Source organism: Medicago truncatula, chromosome 3, assembly GCF_003473485.1.
Source record: "Medicago truncatula cultivar Jemalong A17 chromosome 3, MtrunA17r5.0-ANR, whole genome shotgun sequence".
Classification (NCBI taxonomy): domain Eukaryota; kingdom Viridiplantae; phylum Streptophyta; class Magnoliopsida; order Fabales; family Fabaceae; genus Medicago; species Medicago truncatula.
The window spans coordinates 2,482,696-2,504,677 of record NC_053044.1 but is presented as its reverse complement, the minus strand read 5'-3'; the positions used below and the strand labels follow the sequence as shown (position 1 = coordinate 2,504,677).

At 36.0% G+C, this 21,982-nt stretch overlaps 1 protein-coding gene, 1 long non-coding RNA gene and 1 pseudogene across 2 annotated transcripts; all 3 read right to left on the bottom strand.

The window, feature by feature from the left end:
* Positions 1 to 3,785: 3,785 nt before the first annotated feature.
* On the bottom strand, positions 3,786 to 13,706 carry LOC11420342 (F-box/kelch-repeat protein At3g23880). The gene is made up of 2 exons (XM_003598295.4): positions 12,571 to 13,706; positions 3,786 to 4,070 (listed from the first exon to the last, which is right to left on the bottom strand). The coding sequence occupies exon 1, from the start codon at positions 13,679 to 13,681 to the stop codon at positions 12,599 to 12,601; it is 1,083 nt and encodes a 360-aa protein (XP_003598343.1). The 5' UTR covers positions 13,682 to 13,706; the 3' UTR covers positions 3,786 to 4,070; positions 12,571 to 12,598.
* A 931-nt stretch (positions 13,707 to 14,637) lies between these two features.
* Positions 14,638 to 15,284, bottom strand: LOC11420341 (F-box/kelch-repeat protein At3g23880-like; annotated as a pseudogene).
* A 1,550-nt stretch (positions 15,285 to 16,834) lies between these two features.
* LOC120579751 (uncharacterized) lies at positions 16,835 to 17,472 on the bottom strand. The gene is made up of 2 exons (XR_005645491.1): positions 17,314 to 17,472; positions 16,835 to 17,202 (listed from the first exon to the last, which is right to left on the bottom strand). It is a non-coding gene; the product is annotated as an uncharacterized lncRNA (long non-coding RNA).
* Positions 17,473 to 21,982: the final 4,510 nt, after the last annotated feature.

Here is a 21,982-nt window from a genome sequence, read left to right as displayed (position 1 = left end):
CATATGGAGAAGTAACTTTTGAAGGATAAAACTTGAACAAATCTCATGTCACGTATTGGATGGACCAAGAAACTCATCAGACATTCATCCTTGATGAACCCAGATGAAGAACATCATGAATATCAAACATTCTGATGGTCAGAATGTTCAGCTCAGCACATGCTTACTTTATGAACAGTACAGTAGGTGAAAAGCAAAAAGCAAAAGCAAAGCAAATCTGTCTTGTTCAACAAGAGATAGACACGTATGGGAGTTGGTACAGTACAAGGACCACACAATCCCTCAAAGCATGGGCATGAAGATGCAGAATCCCACTAGATCTTTCCTGCACCGGTCCCAAGGCAAAATCTGGGAAAGGAACATTCTGATGTATGTGAAAAGCTCATACATTGGTCATTGTCCAGAAATTCATATGAAAAGTATATGGCACGCCCAGAACTTCATGTGTTCATTCATATATGATGAACCCAGATGAAGATCATCATGAACACAACAACATTCTGATGTTCATCAGAGATCAGAATGTTTGCCCAAAATTTCAAGTTAAAGCTTGTGGGACCCAGGACACATGACATAACACCATTGGACACCCTACAACGGCTATATGAGCCCAAAGACTCTATAAATAGAGATCAAGGTCTTAGCAAAACTTACACCATTGCAAAGCATACAAGAAAACAACAAAGATTGTTTGAAGCTCTTGCAAATTGAAATTGATCAATCTCTAAGCTCTTGTTTCCTTAGTGCACATCAATACTCTTTGTTATCTCTTTTAAAGATAACTTCTTCTTCATCCTCTGTTTGATTCTCAAACATTCAAACTCCACACAAATTGCAAAGCATACAAGAAAAACAACTTGAGGTTGTTTTGAAGCTTTAGCATCTGAATTGATCATCACTGAAGATTCTTTAATATCTTCTTGTAGTGTAAATCAATTATTTATGTTATCTCTTTAAAGATAACACTTCCTTCCTTTCTTCTCTTGTCTGATTTCAATCATTCAAGCTTCAAACATCTTGTAAAGTCTCATCTAGCTTTAGGGGTACTAAAGTGTTAGTTTGAGCTAAAGGTGCAAAAGTCTAAGAGGGTAACTTAGCAAGAAGAAAAGAAAGTCTCATCTAGCTTTAGGGGTACTAAAGTGTTAGTTTGAGCAGAAGGAGCAAAAGTCTAAGTGGGTAACTTAGCAAGAAGAAAAACAAATCTCATCTAGCTTTAGGGGTACTAAAGTGTTAGTTTGAGCTGAGTTTGTAAAAGTCTAAGTGGTTAACTTAGCAACAAGGTGCAAGCCTGCTGAGGCTTAGAGAATACAGTTGTTGTAATTGTTCAGGTGAACAAGGATTGTAAGGTGCAAGATTTGAGAGGTTATCTCAAGCATCATAGTGGAAACTCTCACAAGATTGTGAGGAGTGGACTAACCCACATTGGATGAACCACTATAAATTCTCCGTGTGTTGATTCTCTCTTCCCTATACTCTTTACTTACTGCATACACAACACACACAAACACATTTACTTTATTAAACTATTTTTGCAATCAGACATCAGAACGTTCTGAAGTCTGTTTTAACTTAACCATTCCAAGTTTCAACTTGAGAATCAATTTTAAGTTACAGGTTTAATTTTTAAAGGGTCACAATTCAAACCCCCCTTCCTTGTGACTATTTTATCTACTTCAATATGTACCCACCCCGAACCCATACCCAAACCCTACCTAAATGTAGAAAGGTCATATTTTTGTTTTTGTTAAGGAGGTTGATAATGATATGCCATGTTATTTGGTTTGATAATTGTCATGATATAAGAACTTTCACGGATAGTTAAAGGAGCAACCGAATTATTCGATAACAAAATTTTAAAATGAGCGCAAATTGTTAGATAATGCATTACAACATTACCATTGAAGCTTAAAAAAAAAACTCTTTTTTTATTAAAAAAATTGATTCAGTGCGGGGACGGGGATGTGGTGGGAATACCCGAACCCATTGGGGATGGGGATGAAATTCAATTTCTCATCCCCGTTGGATATGGGTAAGGTAACAGGTAAGTATATGGAAGTAGGGGAAGGTGAAACCCGTCCCCACCCCGCTCCATTGCCATGCCTATTCTCGATTTCCACTGATGAGTCCAATTTCAACAACATTGTGAATATTAACATTTTTTAAATTAAATAGCATCAAGAACACTTGCTAGCATGACTCGTAATAAAAAATAGGGTGGAGAATAAAAAACACCCATGATAAACAAAATTATTTGAAATAATCAAATGTGACATGTTATAGTTTCTAAGTTTAACTCTTAGCATCAAATTCAAACAATATATGCCTCCTTAAGAACCTCAATTATGGCCGATGCCCTTTTCTAAGTCATGAGAGTTTCACCACTTTTGCATTTTAAGCTAGAATTAGGACTCAATAGTAACCACCTGTAACTAGCTTGGTAGATGTGTTAGTAAATGATGTTCATCTTGAACCCTTCAAATTTATATCTGAGACAACAAAAAGGAATCTTTTTTGTTATCCATGCAAATTACGATAGCAATAAGAGAGTGAGTATTGTAAAAGTGTTAAAAGAGTGAGTGTTACTGCTACTACTTTTATATAAGACTAAAATATGGTTTTGGTCCCTGCAAATATGCTTCGTTTTGGTTTTAATCCTTGTAATTTTTTTTTATTGTTTTTGATCCCTGCAAATATGCTTCATTTTAGTTTTGGTCCATAGCCCCACTTTTGTGATGATTTGCACACGTGGCACATGATGACTGAACCCATTTATTAGAAAAATAGTCCCTGCAAAATATTTTACTTTTCAAAGGGGACTATTTTCAAAAATAAAATATTTTGCAAGGACCAAAAACAAAAAAATAAAATTACATGAACTAAAACCAAAATGAGTCATATTTGCAGGGACAAAAACCATATTTTAGTTTTTATATAATCTAGCATCATAGTCAACTTTAAGTAATTGAATTTGAAGTATGGATATTATAGAATGCTTATTGAGAGATACCAAGTTCCAGTTCTTGCATGGTAAGTCTGGTATCCTGGCCAACTTGGACTACCATAATCATACAACACAATCAAATAGCATCAATTCCTTTTGTTGAAATGACAAGATTATTCATTGAGAAGCAAGACAGACAGTGGCACAAAAATTACCAATAATCTAAATAAAAGACAATGTTCACAATTTGCAATAGAACAGAAACAATTCATCTCCCCCCAGTTGAGTTACATGACATTCACTCCACTATAACATCATCATTCATAATCACAACTAAATGACTAATAATAAATAAATTTAATTATGGGCCCTTTCAAGCAGTGCTCTCGTTGGCAATATTCAATCGTTTGTGAGCCTCGCAGACGCCAAACCATGGCATAATCCTGTCACCATGTTGCAGTACTCGACTCTTAATTACCGTAGTTTTTTTTATGCCCAAGCATAGCTGCCACAATCTTTCCTTACATATCGTTTCTGTCAAAACCTTTATGGTGATTGTTAGCTCTAGCCTTTTGTCTTTCTTATTCATACGATATAGCCTTGTCCTCCGGACTTAATTTTCACGGACTATATCATAATTCAACTTCTAGAAACTTCATGTAGCCATTTTGCCGGCATTAATAAATATAGTTAAGACTTGAAATGACATAGATAAAATGTCATGAGGATTCAAAATGAAACATGCAGAGATAATCAGAATCAAACACACAACATTGTCATGGGGGTAGCCTAACATAAACATGTGGAACAGGAGAGTACTACTCTTTTTCTGGCACAACAAGAATAACACAATGAAACATAGACTTTCAAGATTGTATTTTTCATACAAACATACAATAAAAAAGTGGGAGACAAGTTTTTCCTAATTATACAGAACATATAGTTTTTTCATCTCATCTAGTTTGACTCCACAAGAAATAATTAAACTGAACTTAGGAATTCGACAACACTAGAACTATTACCCCTTTTCACCACCATCTTCAGCAAGGCTCCAGACCACAAAATGAACATAAGCAACTCAGCCAGCCTGCGAATAACCCTTCAACTGAAACGAACAAACACAATCAACCTGAAAAAGTGACATTTCAACACATGGAAATGAACTTCATTACAATCTCATTTCACCATTGCTATGGAATTGTACACTGATGTGTGCGTCTAGGAATTCAATAATATCATTTACACAACAATATACATATATCTTAGCAGCAAAACAACTTTAAATTTCATGCAAATAAAAGTATAAAATATACAAAACTTTCATTTTTGCATTAAACATTCAACAAGAATAATCAGTTATCTTGTAATCCATTAAACACTATCAAAAGGAAAGAGATAAAACAAAAAAACTGTAGCCAAGGTTATTGTCAATTTGAATTTGTGAATACTATCCAAGTCACGATTTAAATCATAAGATCGTAATCATCGATCCTGTACAAGATCACTTGCAGAGGTGAGAACTATATATGTGGGAGCACAAGAGTGAGCCAATTCCATGGTAAAGGTGTTTCTAAGAGTGAGCCAAAAACTAAACTAGTAAAGCAATTAAGTTAATTAAGCTAATAACAAACACCTAAAATGAAGATGTTAATCCCAAACTGTCATCTAGTTTTTTGAGTCTTCGCTTAAGCTAATTTTGGATTTGGTGATGTAGCTAGGTGAAAGCTGACGCAGAGAACAAGAAGGAATTATTAGTACATGAAGGAATTATTAGTACATGAAGAGAGAAGAGAGGAATCGTACGGAAGAAAGAGGACAATGATGATGACATTTAGAAAATAGAGCGAACTCTGCGAATGCAATGTGGGGACATAAAATAATAAGTTAGTTGATTCATGTTAGAATATGGCTACAAAGTTGGGCATAGAAAAGGATTTGGAAGCTCTACAGTAAGCCAAAAATTGATCTAGAGGTTGGTTGGCCTTTGAGTCATCTAAATTTAGCTGGTTGCAAACATGTTGAAACTAAAACTAGTTAGTAGTTACCTCTTTGTTGCCTAAATGGAAACTGAAACATCAAAACTAGTACTTTCATCGTCCATGTGAAACTAAGTCCAATAAGGGAGTAAGAATTGCAGAGGTGGGAACTATATATTAGAGAGCACAAGAGTAAGCCAATCCCTTTAGTAAAGATGGATATGCTCATAGGGATAAGCTTTAATCAGAATTGCAGAGGTGGTAACTATATATTAGAGAGCACAAGAGTAAGTCAATTCCATAGTGAAGATGTTTCTAAGAAATTGTTTCTATAAGTGAGCCAAAAACTAGCATGACATGAAATGAAACAAGTTCCAGTAAACCAACAGAGGCAAGACAGTCAAATCATCTAGCAATACTAAACTAGCATTGCTAGAAAGGTTACTTAATATTGAAAGAAAACCTAATAAAAGAATGAGAGAAAAAAATGATTCTAAAATCTAAGAAAATGTATTCCTATCTTGTGGGTCTCGTTCGATGATTAAACCCAACGAAACTCTTATTATCCTAAGTGGAGATGCAACTCACATGTACTATGAGCCATATATACATTAACTATTATCTTGTATTCATGATAGACTAGTGAATAAAGCAATTATGTCAACAGCCATGTTAATCCCAAACTGTCATGGGAAAATTGAAGTTTCCAAGATATGACTTATTCTCTCTCAGTCTCTACAAAAACAACTGACTTCAGATCTTTCAAAAAAGGAAAGAAAGGACCTGACACCATGAACAATCGTACAATTTCACAACTATCGTCACCACCAAGAAAAAGCAAAGGCTAAAGAAGCCCCATTTGATAAGTGTAAGTAACACATAAATCATAAAATAGAAGCATTGCAGGAATTAGACTTTGCTCAGGAATAAATTGCACCTAATGCAAAATATAATCACTGACACAATTTTTATTTTTAACATTAGGAAAGATCTGATAAATTGTTTTCACTCATGGTCATATTACTTAAAGATACGATGAAACTTAGAAAGGATGGAGCTAGCACTCCAATTTCTTCACCTATTTCACAAACTATTTAAAACTAACACAACAAAATAGAATAAAAAATAATCACAAATATCTTAGTTATCCTTGTATTACCCAAGAAATTGAGAACAATAGAGGGTACTAAAGAAAAATAATGAGCTGATAGCTAAGCCGATACAGAAATGTGAAAAGGTAAATAGGGAAGCATGAATCTATTAAATACAAGTTTCATCTATCTCTTGGTATATATTTTTCAAACAGGAATAAAAATCAAGAAAATCGATCCTACAGGGCATAGAAAAAAGGGTCTAAATGCAGCCAACCACCAAGCAAAACTGCCACAAAATCAAATTATTCCATAATTGATGGAGAATTATGCCGTTTAACTTAAATCGGAAAAAACCAGCACCAATCTCCTACTCTATTTAAAACCATTCAGTCCATAAGAATACTCCAATATCCACAATCCTAAAATAATATTCACACTCCAGTGCAAACATTATTCAAACAATTTCTAGCTAGAGTCTCAAACCAACAACGATTAAAAACAAACAATTAATTCTTGTTCAAAAAAAGAACAATCAATTAATTTCATTTGTGCAACATGTTGAGGTTCAACCCAATTCAAACAGATTGTGTGGTTTGATGCACCATGTTTTTTTTTGTTTCTGAACCGACATGGTTTAAAATTTGAGAACAAAACCGTGATTTCAAACTGACCTGGTTCTTTGGTTCTGAACTGGTTAACATAGTTTTATAAACCAATTTTCCACAGTTCAAAAACTAGTAAACAAATTGAGAAATGATATTTGTACATCCATTTTGTGACAACTTTTGAACAACTTTCTCTCTCATAATCACATGATGTTGTTATTCTCTCTCTTACTTTTTCTCTCTCCATTGTTTTTAACCAATAAGAAGAGAGAAAAACAAGGTTGTTGTCATGAACCACAGTGAGGAAGAGATAGACTATGGACCAGAAGGTGATGAGCCCAGCCCAAGAGGCAAATCCAAAAGGAACAAGACCCAACCCAAATGGTTCAAGGACTATGTCACCAAAGCTGATAAGACAAAGAAGGCAGCCAAGACAGCTCATCAGTCTTAGGAAGGGTCTAGAATAGTATGAGTCATTATCACATCTGTTAGGATAAGGTATCAATAGTACTACATGTGCCAGACTGTAGGAATATGCTCTTTCTTTGAAAAGGGGATAAGAGCTATATAATGTAATACTGATCCAAGAAATAAAGACAGATGATTATTGAAAGAAGTTGTTATAGCATTTATTTTGCCTTTATTCTTTTGCTTGTTATCTTCACTCTCTTTCCCAGATTTCCCACCCTTTACAACTGGTGCTTTCATTTGTTACCATGACCTCCCCTCCCAGAGATGAGCTCCTCCACCGCATTCTTCTAAGCCAACAACAATTCCAAGAACAAATTATCACTCTCACCACTGAAGTGAACCAATGGCGAAATCGGTTTGGACCACCTGGATTTACACCCACCGGCCCCGATATAACAGCACCTTCAACCACCACCATGAAACTCGATATACCAAGGTTCGACGGAACAAACGCACCAGGCTGGATCTTCAAGATCAAACAATTTTTTGATTTTCATCAAACCCCAGAGGAGCAGCGCCTCCGTATAGCTTCATTTTACATGGAGGGAGAAGCTTTGACATGGTTCCAGTGGATGCACTCCAACTCTCAACTCCTATCTTGGTCTGGATTTCTTCTGGCTTTGGAGTCCAGATTTGCTCCGTCACTCTACCAAGACCCCCAAGGTGAACTTTTTAAATTATGTCAAACTACTACTGTCAATGCTTACCAGACCCAATTTGAAACCCTAGCCAACCGGATTATTGGTCTTCCTCCCAATTTCTACCTCAGCTGTTTTGTTTCTGGACTCAAACCTGAGATCCGGAGAGAGGTACAAGCATTTCAACCTATGACTTTGACACAAGCCATAAGCCTCGCCAAATTACAGGAAGAAAAGATCCTAGATCGATCTAATTCATCCAAACCCAGATACAATTATCCCATCAGTTCTGCTTCCTCTCCAACACCACAACCAACAAACTCTTTTCGTCCCACTCTATCTGTCACTCCACCCAAAACCCCTACCACACCAATCAAACGATTGTCTCCGGCTGAGCTTCAAGCTCGTCGTGAAAAGAACCTATGCTACAACTGCGACGAGAAATTCACACCAGGTCACCGTTGCCGTCGACAATTCCACCTCCTCATCGTCCAAACAGACCAACCCGAAACCACTGAAGAAATTACTCATATATCCACAAATGAATCAGATTCGTCAATCGACCCGGAAATTGTACCCGAAACCGAACCCGCCCAAATAAGCCTACATGCCTTAATGGGCCATTCTATTCCACAAACCCTTCGTGTGACAAGCCATATTCAAAAAAAACCTATTCACACACTCATTGACAGTGGTAGCACCCACAATTTCCTTCAAGACCGCATTGCCACACAATTGGGTCTCAAATTGCAACCAGCCGAACAGTTTCAAGTCTTGGTGGGCAATGGTGAAGAGCTACAATGCATATCAATGTGTTCCAATGTTCAGCTGATGCTAGGCCCCCACGAATTCTTCATTGATTTATTTGTTCTTCCTCTACGTGGGGCGGAGCTCGTGCTTGGGGTTCAATGGCTGAAAACCCTAGGTCCAATCGTCACGGATTACACCCAACTCACCATGAGTTTCATCAGAAATGGCCATCACATATTACTCTCTGGCGAACCAAAGCCAACTCATGCTGAGGCTTCTCTTCACCAACTCCAACGATTGATAACTACAGATGCTATAGATACAGTATATCAACTCCAGGAGATTTCTTCCACTACAAACCCCACATCAACAACACACACTGATGACCGTATCAACACCCTTCTCAAACAATATTCACCACTTTTCGCAACACCCCACACCCTTCCCCCACCACGACAGATTGACCATCAGATCCCTCTCACCGACAATAATCAAATTGTCAATGTTCGTCCTTATCGCTACCCTCAATTCCAAAAGAGAGAAATTGAAGCTCAAATCCGTGACATGTTGGCAAATGGTATTATCCAACACAGTTCTAGTGCATTCTCTTCACCCGTGCTGCTTGTCCGAAAGAAAGACGGATCTTGGCGATTCTGTGTTGATTATAGAGCTCTTAACGCTCTAACAGTGAAAGACCGCTTTCCGATACCAGCAATTGATGAATTATTGGATGAGTTACACGGTACCCGTTGGTTCTCCAAACTTGACCTTCGTTCCGGCTACCATCAGATTCGAATGGCACCCCAAGATACTCACAAGACTGCCTTTCGTACCCACCAAGGCCATTATGAGTTCCTTGTCATGCCATTCGGCCTATCCAATGCACCTTCCACCTTCCAATCTTCAATGAATAGGATCCTACAACCGTATCTTCGGCAGTTCGTAATTGTTTTCTTCGACGATATCCTGATTTACAGCCCAACACTAGAAGACCATCGTCATCATTTGGAGGTTGTATTCAATTGTCTTCTAGAGAATCAGTTCTGCCTCAAGTACTCCAAATGCGCATTTGCTCAAAATTCCATTATATACTTGGGGCATGTGGTATCCGACTCAGGCGTAGGACCTGATCCCGAAAAAATCAGTGCTATGGTAGAATGGCCTCAACCACGCTCAGTTAAGCACCTTAGAGGGTTCCTTGGTTTAACGGGATTTTACCGCAAATTCATCCGCCACTACGCCACTATTGCAGCACCTCTAACCGAATTACTGAAGAAGGATGCGTTTCTTTGGAACGATTCTGCTCAACAAGCTTTTGACTCATTAAAGCTAGCAATGACGGCAGCGCCTGTTCTTGCTCTTCCCAATTTTACCGAACCTTTCATCTTAGAAACAGACGCATCTGGATCAGGCATGGGTGCAGTTCTAATTCAAAACAATCATCCAATCTGTTTCTTCAGTAAGCAATTTTGTCCTAGAATGCTGAATGCCTCCACCTATGTGAGAGAGCTGTGTGCTATTACATCCGCTGTAAAAAAATGGCGTACTTACCTTTTGGGCAGCAAATTCGTCATACACACGGATCAAAGAAGCATCAGGGAGCTTATGACTCAGGTTATCCAAACACCGGAACAACAATTCTACTTGGCAAAATTGTTAGGGTACTCTTATGAGATCATGTACAAACCAGGAGCACAAAACAGAGTTGCTGATGCTTTGTCTCGCATTCATTGTTTTGCAATTACAGTACCACACTGGGATTTCCTTGACAAATTGAAGGAACAATATACAACTGATGAAGAATTAAAGAAATGGGTCGAAGATATCATCAACAAACCATCCACAAATCCAGGATTTCAAGTTCATGATGGGCTACTGTTTCTCCACGGTAAACTATTCATTCCCTCCTCTTCGTCCCTAAAATTGGTGTTGTTAGAGGAATTTCATTCATCACCCTTAGGAGGACATAGTGGCATTGCAAAAACTTATGGCCGTTTAAGAGAAAATGTCACTTGGTTTGGAATGAAAAAAGATGTGGAAAAATTTGTCCAACAGTGTCACATTTGTCAAGTTATGAAGTCACCAACACATGCTCCTTTTGGGTTACTCCAACCTCTGCCAAAACCGGAACGCGTATGGGAAGACATCTCCCTCGATTTCATCGTGGGGCTCCCTTCCTTCCAAAATAACACAGTCATTTTAGTCGTTGTTGATCGCCTCTCCAAATCAGCACATTTTGGCATGTTACCCACTGGCTTCACAGCTACTAAAGTTGCTGACCTCTTTGCACAAATGGTCTGTAAACTACACGGTATGCCCAAGAGTATAGTATCCGACAGAGACCCAATCTTTTTGAGCCAATTTTGGAAAGGGCTATTCAAAGCAAGTGGCACCAAGCTTAGAATGTCAACAGCCTATCATCCTCAAAGTGACGGACAAACAGAAAACGTCAACAAAACACTCCAACAATATCTTAGATGCTTTGTTCATGATCAGCCAAAGCAATGGGGTAAGTTCCTACATTGGGCTGAATGGCACTATAATACATCTACCCATTCCTCGACTGGTTTTTCTCCATTCCAGATTGTCTATGGCAGACCACCTCCGGCGCTACCTGAATACATCACCGGCTCTAGCCCAGTCCAAGCTTTAGACACTGACCTTACTCAGCGTGAACAAATCCTTGCTGTCCTCAAGAAGAAACTCCTAAAAGCTCAAGCCACAATGAAAGAGTTTGCTGACAAGAAGCGCATTCCCCATAAATTTGTTGTTGGTGATTATGTATTTGTCAAATTGCGGCCCTACAAGCAACACTCAGTGGCTGGCAAACGCATTCAAAAGCTGTCTAATAGGTTCTTTGGCCCTTTCAAGATAACCAAGGCCGTCGGAGAAGTTGCTTTTGAGCTAGAACTTCCACCAACAAGCAAAATCCACTCAGTTTTTCATGTATCCAAACTCAAACCTTGTCACTGCCTGACAATATTGTGGATAACCACCCATTACTTCAGCCTTTGGCAGTGCTGGACTGGAAACATGAAGCGCATGATGTCGAACCTTATGTGTTGATTCAATGGGAAAGCTCATTTCCGGAAGACTCTACTTGGGAACCTTACTCTGCCATTGCACAACAGTACCCTGAATTCCACCTTGAGGACAAGGTGACTTTGGAAGGTCCGGGGGATGTCATGAACCACAGTGAGGAAGAGATAGACTATGGACCAGAAGGTGATGAGCCCAGCCCAAGAGGCAAATCCAAAAGGAACAAGACCCAACCCAAATGGTTCAAGGACTATGTCACCAAAGCTGATAAGACAAAGAAGGCAGCCAAGACAGCTCATCAGTCTTAGGAAGGGTCTAGAATAGTATGAGTCATTATCACATCTGTTAGGATAAGGTATCAATAGTACTACATGTGCCAGACTGTAGGAATATGCTCTTTCTTTGAAAAGGGGATAAGAGCTATATAATGTAATACTGATCCAAGAAATAAAGACAGATGATTATTGAAAGAAGTTGTTATAGCATTTATTTTGCCTTTATTCTTTTGCTTGTTATCTTCACTCTCTTTCCCAGATTTCCCACCCTTTACAGTTGTCAACTAAGTTGTCATTCAGTGGATGTACAAATATCATTGCTCAAACGAATTTGAGAATTGAATTACAGAATTGTTTTCCAACTTAACTGATTTCTTATATATTTCTAATATTATGGCACTACCAATCACTTAAAATATGCTAAAAACATTGTAGATGTATATCAAAATGCCTGCATCAATCAATAATAACTATTTATGGTAATAAAAACATAAGCTTGCCCAAACTATTAAGAAATTTGTGCAACACTAAGCAGACATTATAACATCTACACCATAACGCAAATCTTAGAAAATCAAATGACAAACAATTTAAAGCAATTCATGATTGTGAAAAGATAGTGCAAAATGTGAGAGAATCAACAACTCAAACTAACCAAACTATTGAAAATAAAAGCAATGTTCAACCTATAGATTCCATCAACCATTGATTAACAATGATCCAACAAATAACCAAGACTCAAAGCAGGCATAAAATAAATAACACAACAAAGAAAACTAACCATATATATGTTGGAGTTGAATCCCAGCTTAAGGTGATATCAAACTCTCAATGTAGACATTTGAGTATATCAGGTCATATTTGTTTTGAAACTCAGGAATATTCGAAGTACCAGTTTTGGAATCGTAAACAACCAACTTATCATTGTCACTTTCAATCTCAAGACACTCGACCAACAGTTGGTCATCCTCAGAAATGTATAAAGCATTGTAGGCTTCTAAACCCCGATCTTGCATGTTAGGAACAGTGTACAATTTAGTCCAAGACTCTTTATTTCCATAGTGTTTCATAATCCAAACATCCATAAACATATCACTAGCTGCAGAGATACACAAGCAATCCCTCACTACATCCAAGAAGATCCACGAATGACACTTGTAATCAGGTAGCAAAAGCAGTTGATATGACTCCTTCTTTAAATCAAGAGAAAGAATTTTTGAATCATCAAGGGCCAACCAATTAAGAGTGCCACTCACAAATACTCCCCGTCTACAAATGCCGTAAGAATATGGGATGTCCTGCATTCTTGTCCAATAATCAGTCCCCAAAGTATTAACACTAACTTCGTTTTTGTCAGAAACAAGAATGACCTTGTAGTTATCAATAGAATGATCATACCCAAAGCTTATGGAAAAGTAATCTTCGTATGGATTTTTCAAAGGAGGCAATAGCTGAAATTTTCTAATGGAAGGGTTCCACAAGAAATAAGAACCATTATTGAGCTTACCACAAAATATGCCATCGCAAGAGCACTTCACTGATGTGTAGGTATCTCCATTAGGAGGGTAAAGTTGTGTCTGTGTAACAACGGTTGAAGTAGAAAATACGGATGGGATTGGCGAATCATACAGAACTAACTCACGTGATATGTTACGACATTTTCGCATGAGGTGGTGGCGCTTTGTTGACAATTGAAGGTGTTTCTTTGCGAATTTAGGATCAGAAATAAGAGAATTGAAAAACTTACAAAGGCACCGAAGCTGTACGAGTAATTTGACAGGTAACCTAAACAGAATCTCAGGCAGGACATCAAAGGGAAGAGTGGGAAGCTGGGTTCGGGTTGTTGTTTCCGCCGTGAATGACCGAGAATCGCTAACCTGCGCCATTTCCATGGCAGAGTGAGTTTCCTAATTAGGGGGAAGCCTGTACTTTTTCTTCTTTCTTTTAATAATTTTGTGATATTAAACTCTTTTTTATTTTTTCAATAATATGTTTTCTTTTCTTTGGACTAACTTTAATTTGATTTAAGTGATTAATAAACTAAAAAAAAACAAATTTTTTAGGAGAATTAATTCGATTCATGAGTAAAATTACCATATTCCATTTTTCTTGAAAAATGAAGGTTAACAAAAAAAAAACTATGTATAAAATTTGGCTCGGCCTTTTAACCTGGCACGACAAAATAAAAATGGATAAGGTTTGACCCAATCAAAATATAAAACATCGACAACAATAAAGAAAATAATAGAGACAAAACAAAAATAAACAGGTTTGAGTTATCGTATCAGATTGTTCGTTTTGTCTCAAGTTAATTTGAGTTCAAATATTTTTTTTAGTAGTATTTTGTAACACTCTCACATTCGACTCTATGCTTTCACAAAGAGGCTCACACTTTCTAATTCATGAAGCTAGTTTTGTATTCTTTAGGTTTATGATGGTGACAAAAATAATGATTTTATTGGTGACTCGCAAGAAATAACTCTGCAAAACTCAGATTATTGAAAGCTCATCTTACCATGCATAGACTAAGATACAACATTTAATAAAAGTTCACGAGCCTAAAATCAGCAATGAAAGTAGTACCTAAATGTCGAAACATGTTCAAAAACAGAAGAAAAGGTTTTCATAAGGAAAAAAGAGCACATTGACATGGTTCTAATGTTCCATTGGAAGAGTCATAGATATGATATGTATGTTTAGCAAAAGTTGTTGATATGACTCCTTCTCTAAATCAAGAGAAAGAATACGTGAATAATCACTTGGCAACCAATTTACAGTGCCACTCACAAACATTCCATATAGACCGATATAGTAATCATATGGGATGTCCTCTATTCTTGTCCAATAATCAGTCCTTAAAAGTATTAACACTAACTTCATTTTTGGAAGAAAATACAATGGCCTTGTAATTATCAATGAAATGATCATATCCAAAGCTTATACTCAAGGGACCATTTTGTGGTTTTTCCAAAGGAGGCAATAACTTAAATTTTCCAATGGAAGGGTTCCACAAAAATAAGAGCCATCTTTGAGCGTGCCGCAAAAGATGCCATCACAAGAGCACAACACGAAGGCGTAGTTATGTCCAAGTTTGATACTATTAGGAGGGTAAAGTTGTGTCTGTATAATGATAGACTTAGAAAAAAGCGAGGGTATTGGGGAATCATACTGAACGTACTCACCTAAGTAGTTGCTAGATGTTACCATGAGGTGGTGGCGCTTGTTTGATAATTGAAGGTGTTTCTTTGCGAATCTGGGATTGGAAATTAAAGAATTAAAGAACTTACAGAGGCACCGAAGCTGTACAGGTAATTTGACGGGAAGCCTACAGAGAATCTCAGGCAGGAGATCAAAGGGAAGAGTGGGAAGTTGGGTTCCGGTCAATCGCTGCCTCTGAGTGGTGGCCGTGAGTGACTGAGAAGTAACCTGCGCCATTTCTATACAACAACAATGTTTGACGTCGTTTGGATCATTCTCATCGTTAACCTGCGCCATTTCTATACAACAACTAAGTGAATGGTTTACGAAGACCACAAACAGAGGCTAGCTATGTGAATTCCAAAATAAGGGTTTGAGTTTCAACGATATGTATGTTTCAAAATTTAGGGTTTGATTCAATGTAGCGCACCAAAAAAAACAACAATGTTTGGCAAGAAAAGGATATAACCAACAAAAAAATAATTGCAGATTCTACATTTCATTAATCAAAACGAGTCAGTTGATTTTTCTGGTGAACTCTCCATACTGTCATCGAAATGCATACATCACTGAATTTGACTTGAGGAAAAACGATGCACGGGAAAGTTATGCAGTTATCAAAGGCAGAATTTTGGTTAGGATTTATGTGGTTTACTCTCTTGACACCAACTGTTTTAATCTTAGTTGTATTTTTGTTGATTATGAGGAAGAAGTTTCAGTAACTGAGATTGTAAAAGCACTATATGGGAATGAGTTAGTTGACTGTGGTGACATTCACAATATTTTAGATTTTAACTTGGCTAAAAAATTTAGTTGCAAAATGGAGGCTATCACATTACTGATGTTGGTTAAAGAAAGGGGTACAAGGTTGCAGGCACCATATATTGGACTGCAATGTGTGTCCAAGCAATGTCATAACTCATGGGGATCCTCAAAGCTTTATATGGAATGTCTTGCAGAGGGATAAATATTGATTTTGTGGAAAAATAAAATTCTCAAACAGCCAAAGCCTATAGATGATCTTCCCACACCATTTGAAGATTTATTTGCTTATTCATGGAATGGTAGTATTGACTCTATGAGTGGATTTAAAAATATTCTGCAGCATGTCCAAGTGTTGGCACCTGAACTACATCATGCTCATACTTGGGGCTACTTGAGCGACCTATTTCATGATGAATGCAGTTCTGTTTTGTTGACAGGGCAGGGAGAAAAGAATTCAATTTTGTTTCTAATACTAAGGAAGGCAGTCAATTGAGTTTGGGTACTACAAAATTGGAACAATTGCAAGTGTCCATAAAGGTCTTGATTGGAGAATCAAATTGCCAAACAAAGAGGTTCTCAGCAATACAACCAAGGGAAGTTATTCTTTTTTGCAAGAGTTTGGATGCCACCATGAAGACTTCTTTTAGAAAGGGCATAAAAACAACCGACTTGTTCATTGGAGAAGTCAACATGCATGAGAAGTTTTTTTTATCAGAATGAGAACTCGGGGTCGAGTTCTTTAAAAGTGGAGGAAGCTGATACACAAAGGTTTTATTAGTAATTTAGTAGTATTTATTATTTCAGCCTAATTTTCTAGAACTTTCTATTTTGTTTTCAGTTTGTTATTTTTAGGCCCATTAGAGTTTGTTATTTCCGTATTTAAGTTTAACGGTTGTAGCATAAGAGGACAACTTATAACTTTTATTCAATCAATAATATTTTAGTGAGTTTTTCTCAATTTCTGGTGGATTCCGGAACCCTATTTTCACAAGTTTGTCGGTTGCAAACTTGTCTCTTTCAATTTAGGTTTAGCGCTTGCTAGCCTACGCTTTCGTACTGCGTCAATAAGAGATACGACACAATTCAATTATAATATTATTTAGTGCCTAATTTCATTTTATTATCAACATCTCTGAATGTAGAGTCATACTTTTAACATCCATGAAGTTATAAAACGAAAAATATAAAAGATACAATTATTGGATGCTAGTAAAAAAAATTAAATGGCAACACGCGGTACAACAATAAGGTATGTTGCATAGATTTTTTTGCTAGTGCAAGGACTCACTCCTCCTTGCATGGCGTTTGTGTACCGTCTTGGGCGCGATATACTTATATCAAACAAAACGTGACTTCATCATAAACTTTACACATTTGTTGTCAAGGCACTTATAAACTAAAGGATACATAAGGCGTGGACAACTAGCCGCATTTTCACAATAAATTTTTTCTACAATGAAAGAAGAGAATAAAATAATGTTAATAAAATGATATAAAACATTATGTGTGAAGTAAATATTAAAGAAGGAAATTTGAAAATGGTTTTAAAAAAAATGCTTACTGCCACCCCCCTTGGCAACAAGAAATAGGGAAAGAATTAAAATTATAACATAAACAAACTTGAGAGTTCTAACCATATTTTTTCTATGTCTTACGAAATAGAATATGATTTGATCAATTTATAGTGTATTAAGGTCAAACAATATTATTTTTGTGTGGTATTGAACACATAAGTAGATGAATATGTTGTGTTTGCCCCTTTATCACACGTAGTAAAGGGGTAACATTAAAAAATTGGTAATCATTATAACTTATTTATTTTATTTTTATAACTTTTCAACCTTTCATGATAGAAATTGGTAAAAAAAATATTATAATTATATATATATATATATAACACTTAAGTAGATGAATATGTTGTGTTTGTCCATTTATCACAGTTACTAAAGGGGTAACAAAAAAAAAAGGTAATCATTATAACACTTTTTTTTTTTTTTTTTTTTAACTTTTTAACCTTTTAACCTTTCATGATAGAAAGGGGTAAGAAAACAAGAATTTAAAATTGTTCAACCACAACGAATTTATTTGTACAAATAATGCAACATCAACGTGACAACATAATTATGCATTAGTTGAACAGTTTGTAGGATATTTTCATATAAAATTATTTGATCATAGGTAATGAGTATCATATTTTTGTTGTTACATGCTTTTTTTAGACATTATTATTCACGTCATTTCATTCGGGACGCCAAAGCCCGCCCATCCATTTAGGCCCACCCTGTTTAAGTCCGCCAAAAACATGATGAGATGAAACAAGTCAAATTAGATGGCCAAGTCTGAAATCCCTCATCATATCTTTACTGGCGGGCCGGTCCGTCAACCAAAACAATAATCTTTAATGCACTTTTTTGACAATTTTGTTGCTATAAAAAATATATTGTTTTTTTTTTAAAATAAAATTGGCCAAAAAAAAAAAATTATGCTAAAAACAAGTTTATGATACAAAATTTGAGTTATTAGGTCGCTCCACTTTAAAAAAATTCTTACCAATTTAACAAAAAAAAGTTGACAAGTTGGCAGGCCATCCCGTGTAACTCCTCCTTTAATTAAACTTAAATAAAATTTATAATTTTTGAAAATTCATGATTGTACGTTGAATAAGTTGTTGAATAAGTTGTACCTGATGACAAGTTAAAATTATTATCTATAGGAGCAATTAAAACGCTCTACTGATCTTACATGATACTGTCTGTCGTGGAAATAAGGTAGATAGGTACAACTTTCGAATTCCCTCAATAAAAAAAAAAAAGGTACAACTTTCGAATGAAACTTTAATAAGTATATAAATACTTTCATAAAATTGCTCTTCTCCAAATCAAAATTGCTCATTCCCACATAAGCTACCGAAAATACCCCCAACATGAGTTAACTCACGCCGATTCACGTTCAATAACTTACCAACGGAAGTTAAGTCTCGTTGGTAGCATAATTCCTTCCTATGTTTGCTTTACATTTATGTGCCGTATTGTATGTGGACATGTTGCCTTCATCAAAACATGCCTCCAAAATGTATGTCCAATGCTATAATTTATTTTCAATCATTATTAAGTTTAGATTTAGACAAGAATGTTCAAATTCATTTTTTTTTCTTATTTAATTAGAAACTAGAATGATGACCCGTGCGCCGCATGGATCTTGCGAGCTAAAATTTAATGGTAATAATATAATGCATTCAGTACTGTAATGTTATGAAAGATAAATGATAATAATATATGTTAGGAGAAATAAGAACATATATGAATTTGTAGAATGTCTTAAAATAGTAAATATGAGTAGTCATTGATAGTAAAAATAATTTGGCAATTGAAGTTTGAAAATCTTAGTACTTCATTGAGATATAACATTACACGTTACGAAATACTTTATCATAAACTACATTAGATGTCACAGTAGTGTCCTCACCATCTTCATCAGTAATCAAAATCTTTAGCCCTTCCTTATATGTAACTCTCGAAACAGCAACATACAATTGTCTGTGAGAAAAAACAGGAATTGGGAGATACACTCCAACATGCTTTAGTGATTGTCATTGACTCTTCTTAATAGTCATTGCAAATGACACAACTAACGAAAACCGTCTTTGTTGAAATTTAAAAGGAATTTATGATTTACAAAATCTGAAAAATGACAATGGTATTATAGAATTTTTCCTAAAAAGGATGGTGATCTTAATTTACCGTTTATTTTAACACATAACCAAGCATATTGTTTTTTCTATATACTAAACCGGTTTAGGGCATACCATGTATTTTAGAATTATACTTCACAAATTGATTTTCAATAAGTTGACAGTGAACAACAACAGCATTTTTTAGAAACATGGTTATTGTACAAATGATGTAGATTAACTCCAAGCTTATAATCTGAAATTGCTGGCATTATATACAACCATAATATTTGTGCCAGACATGAATAATAGATACATGGAAAAAGCATGGTATTCAAAAGGCTATTTTGAAACGCACTACATCCAAAAATAATTTTTTTTGGTAATGCACTACATCCAATTTTAATTTTAAGTATACAAAGTCTGTATGGAAATACTCCTTAAATGTCAAACATGAATATTTTGAAACGCACTTTATCAAATTTATATTAATTTTAAGTGTGCATATTGTGTATGGAACCACTCCTTAAATTTCAAACACGAATACGAACAAGACCAAACATTACACAAACAGTGTGAGATGCTAAATTGTGATAAACATAATTTTAAACGGTTCATTTGAATCAATTTATGAATTTAAGAAACTACTGCGCAACTGACACATGATAAAACTGCCAATATTGGATACTCTAAAATAAAAATTCAACGTTGATTTTCTATATATACCCGAGTTTCTATGGAAATTAGGGTAATCGAGTTTGCATGGAAATTAAGGTAGTCTATTTGTAAACGTATTAAATAAGTGTACAACAACTTGTCAAAAAAAAAAAAATCTAGTAGATATATACAAACGATGACACAATAGGGTAGCAATGAAAAGGTAGGGAGAAATATTAGGGATTGCTGAATTTTAGAGGAAGTCCATATATTAATCAATTCATGTAGTTTCCAAGCCAAGATCCTCAATCTTCTAACAACAATCATGACAACCATTACACAAGTCCTGCAACAAATCAACAAGATTATCATCAAGACTCTAGTGAGTTCCCAAGATACAAGGGTTTCTTCTACTATGGTGAAAGCCACATTCATGATAGTGTTCAACATTGTCAGAAAAGTCTTGTTGGCAAATTTCTTGCTAAAGAAAACTCTCTCTGTAACAGCTGATCATAATGCTTTGACAAGAATCTGTAGTAACCTTCAAGGATTAAGAATTTCTGAAATTGGAGATAGTAGGTACCAAATTCTGCTGGATAAAGAAAGTGATATCAAAAGAATATTGAAAGGTCCATTAATATGGGAAGACAATTAGGAGAACAATTTGGCAAGGTGGAGGATGTGGACGTTTATGATTTCCCTGACAAGCCAAAATTATTAAAGTGAAGGTGTTGTTTGATATCAGTAACTCTGTGCTTCCTGGACTTTACATAGGCAATGAAAGAGATGGAGTTAGTTGGCTGAATTTTAGATTTGAAAATTTTCCTTTGTTTTGCTTCAATTGTGGCATCATTGGTCATGGTGAAGACACTTGTGATATGGAAGGTTTGAAGGCCGAGAATATCGGGGGTGATAGAATCAATCAGAGGGGTGCCTGGCTGAGATCCAAAACCTAGCTATGGACAATTCAGTCATGTGCCTAACGATTTACATGACATGAGGAGGATCCAACGGCTTTAGTCGATAGAATAAGCGATTTAACGGATGAGTTATTGTCTCACATTTTCTCTTTTCTTCCCATCAAACAAGCTTTCACTGCAACAGTTCTTTCAAAGCGTTGGACCTCACTTTGTTATTCACTAGCCCCTTTTCAGCTTTGAGGATGATGCCTTCAAATTCGATAGCTTTTGTCGTATGCTCTCTGCTCCCGTTGTGAACCGATCCCTCAAAATATTTTTCGCCTCAATCATTGTTGTGGATTCTACAATCCTGGTCGTCACATCTTCAAAGCATGGGCACCTGCCGCAAAACGACCTTGTCTTGAGGAAGAATTTCATCTTCAAGATCATTCGCATAATTATCCTACCTTTTATATCAATCCTTATAAAAAAATGATGCAGGACTTATTAAAGTGGATATTGGTCCAATTGGTGTTCCATTTAATGTGATTAATAATGTTGAGTTTTTGCACATAAGCAGTTCACATGATCCTTATTTGCAGATGCATGACCATGTAGATATATTCAAAGCCATTCCATTGTTTTCAAACTTAATTCACATCGAGTTATGGTTTAATGCCCTTTTTCATGGCTGGGATTGTGTAGTAGAACTGCTCTGCCACTGTCGCAAGCTTCAAATTGTTTTTATTAGAAAGGTTTGTTGAGTAATATATTTGTTTGCTTGTTCTATTTTACATATATTTTGAAAAATGTTACTTTTCATTCCTTTGACAGTGGAGCTCCAGCTTAGCCAAAGAATGGAAATGTCCAAGTTCGGTTCTTGAATGCGTTTCGTCTCACCTTATATCATGTACAATTTTAAATTTTGAAGGGTCTGCAAATGATCTTCGATTTGCAACATATATATTGCAGAATGGGAGAATTTTACAAAACATGACAATCGA

What these genes read in the sequence shown, in the direction of transcription:
- LOC11420342 (XM_003598295.4), bottom strand. Translation starts at nt 13,681, where the DNA reads ATGGAAATGGCGCAGGTTAGCGATTCTCGGTCATTCACGGCGGAAACA.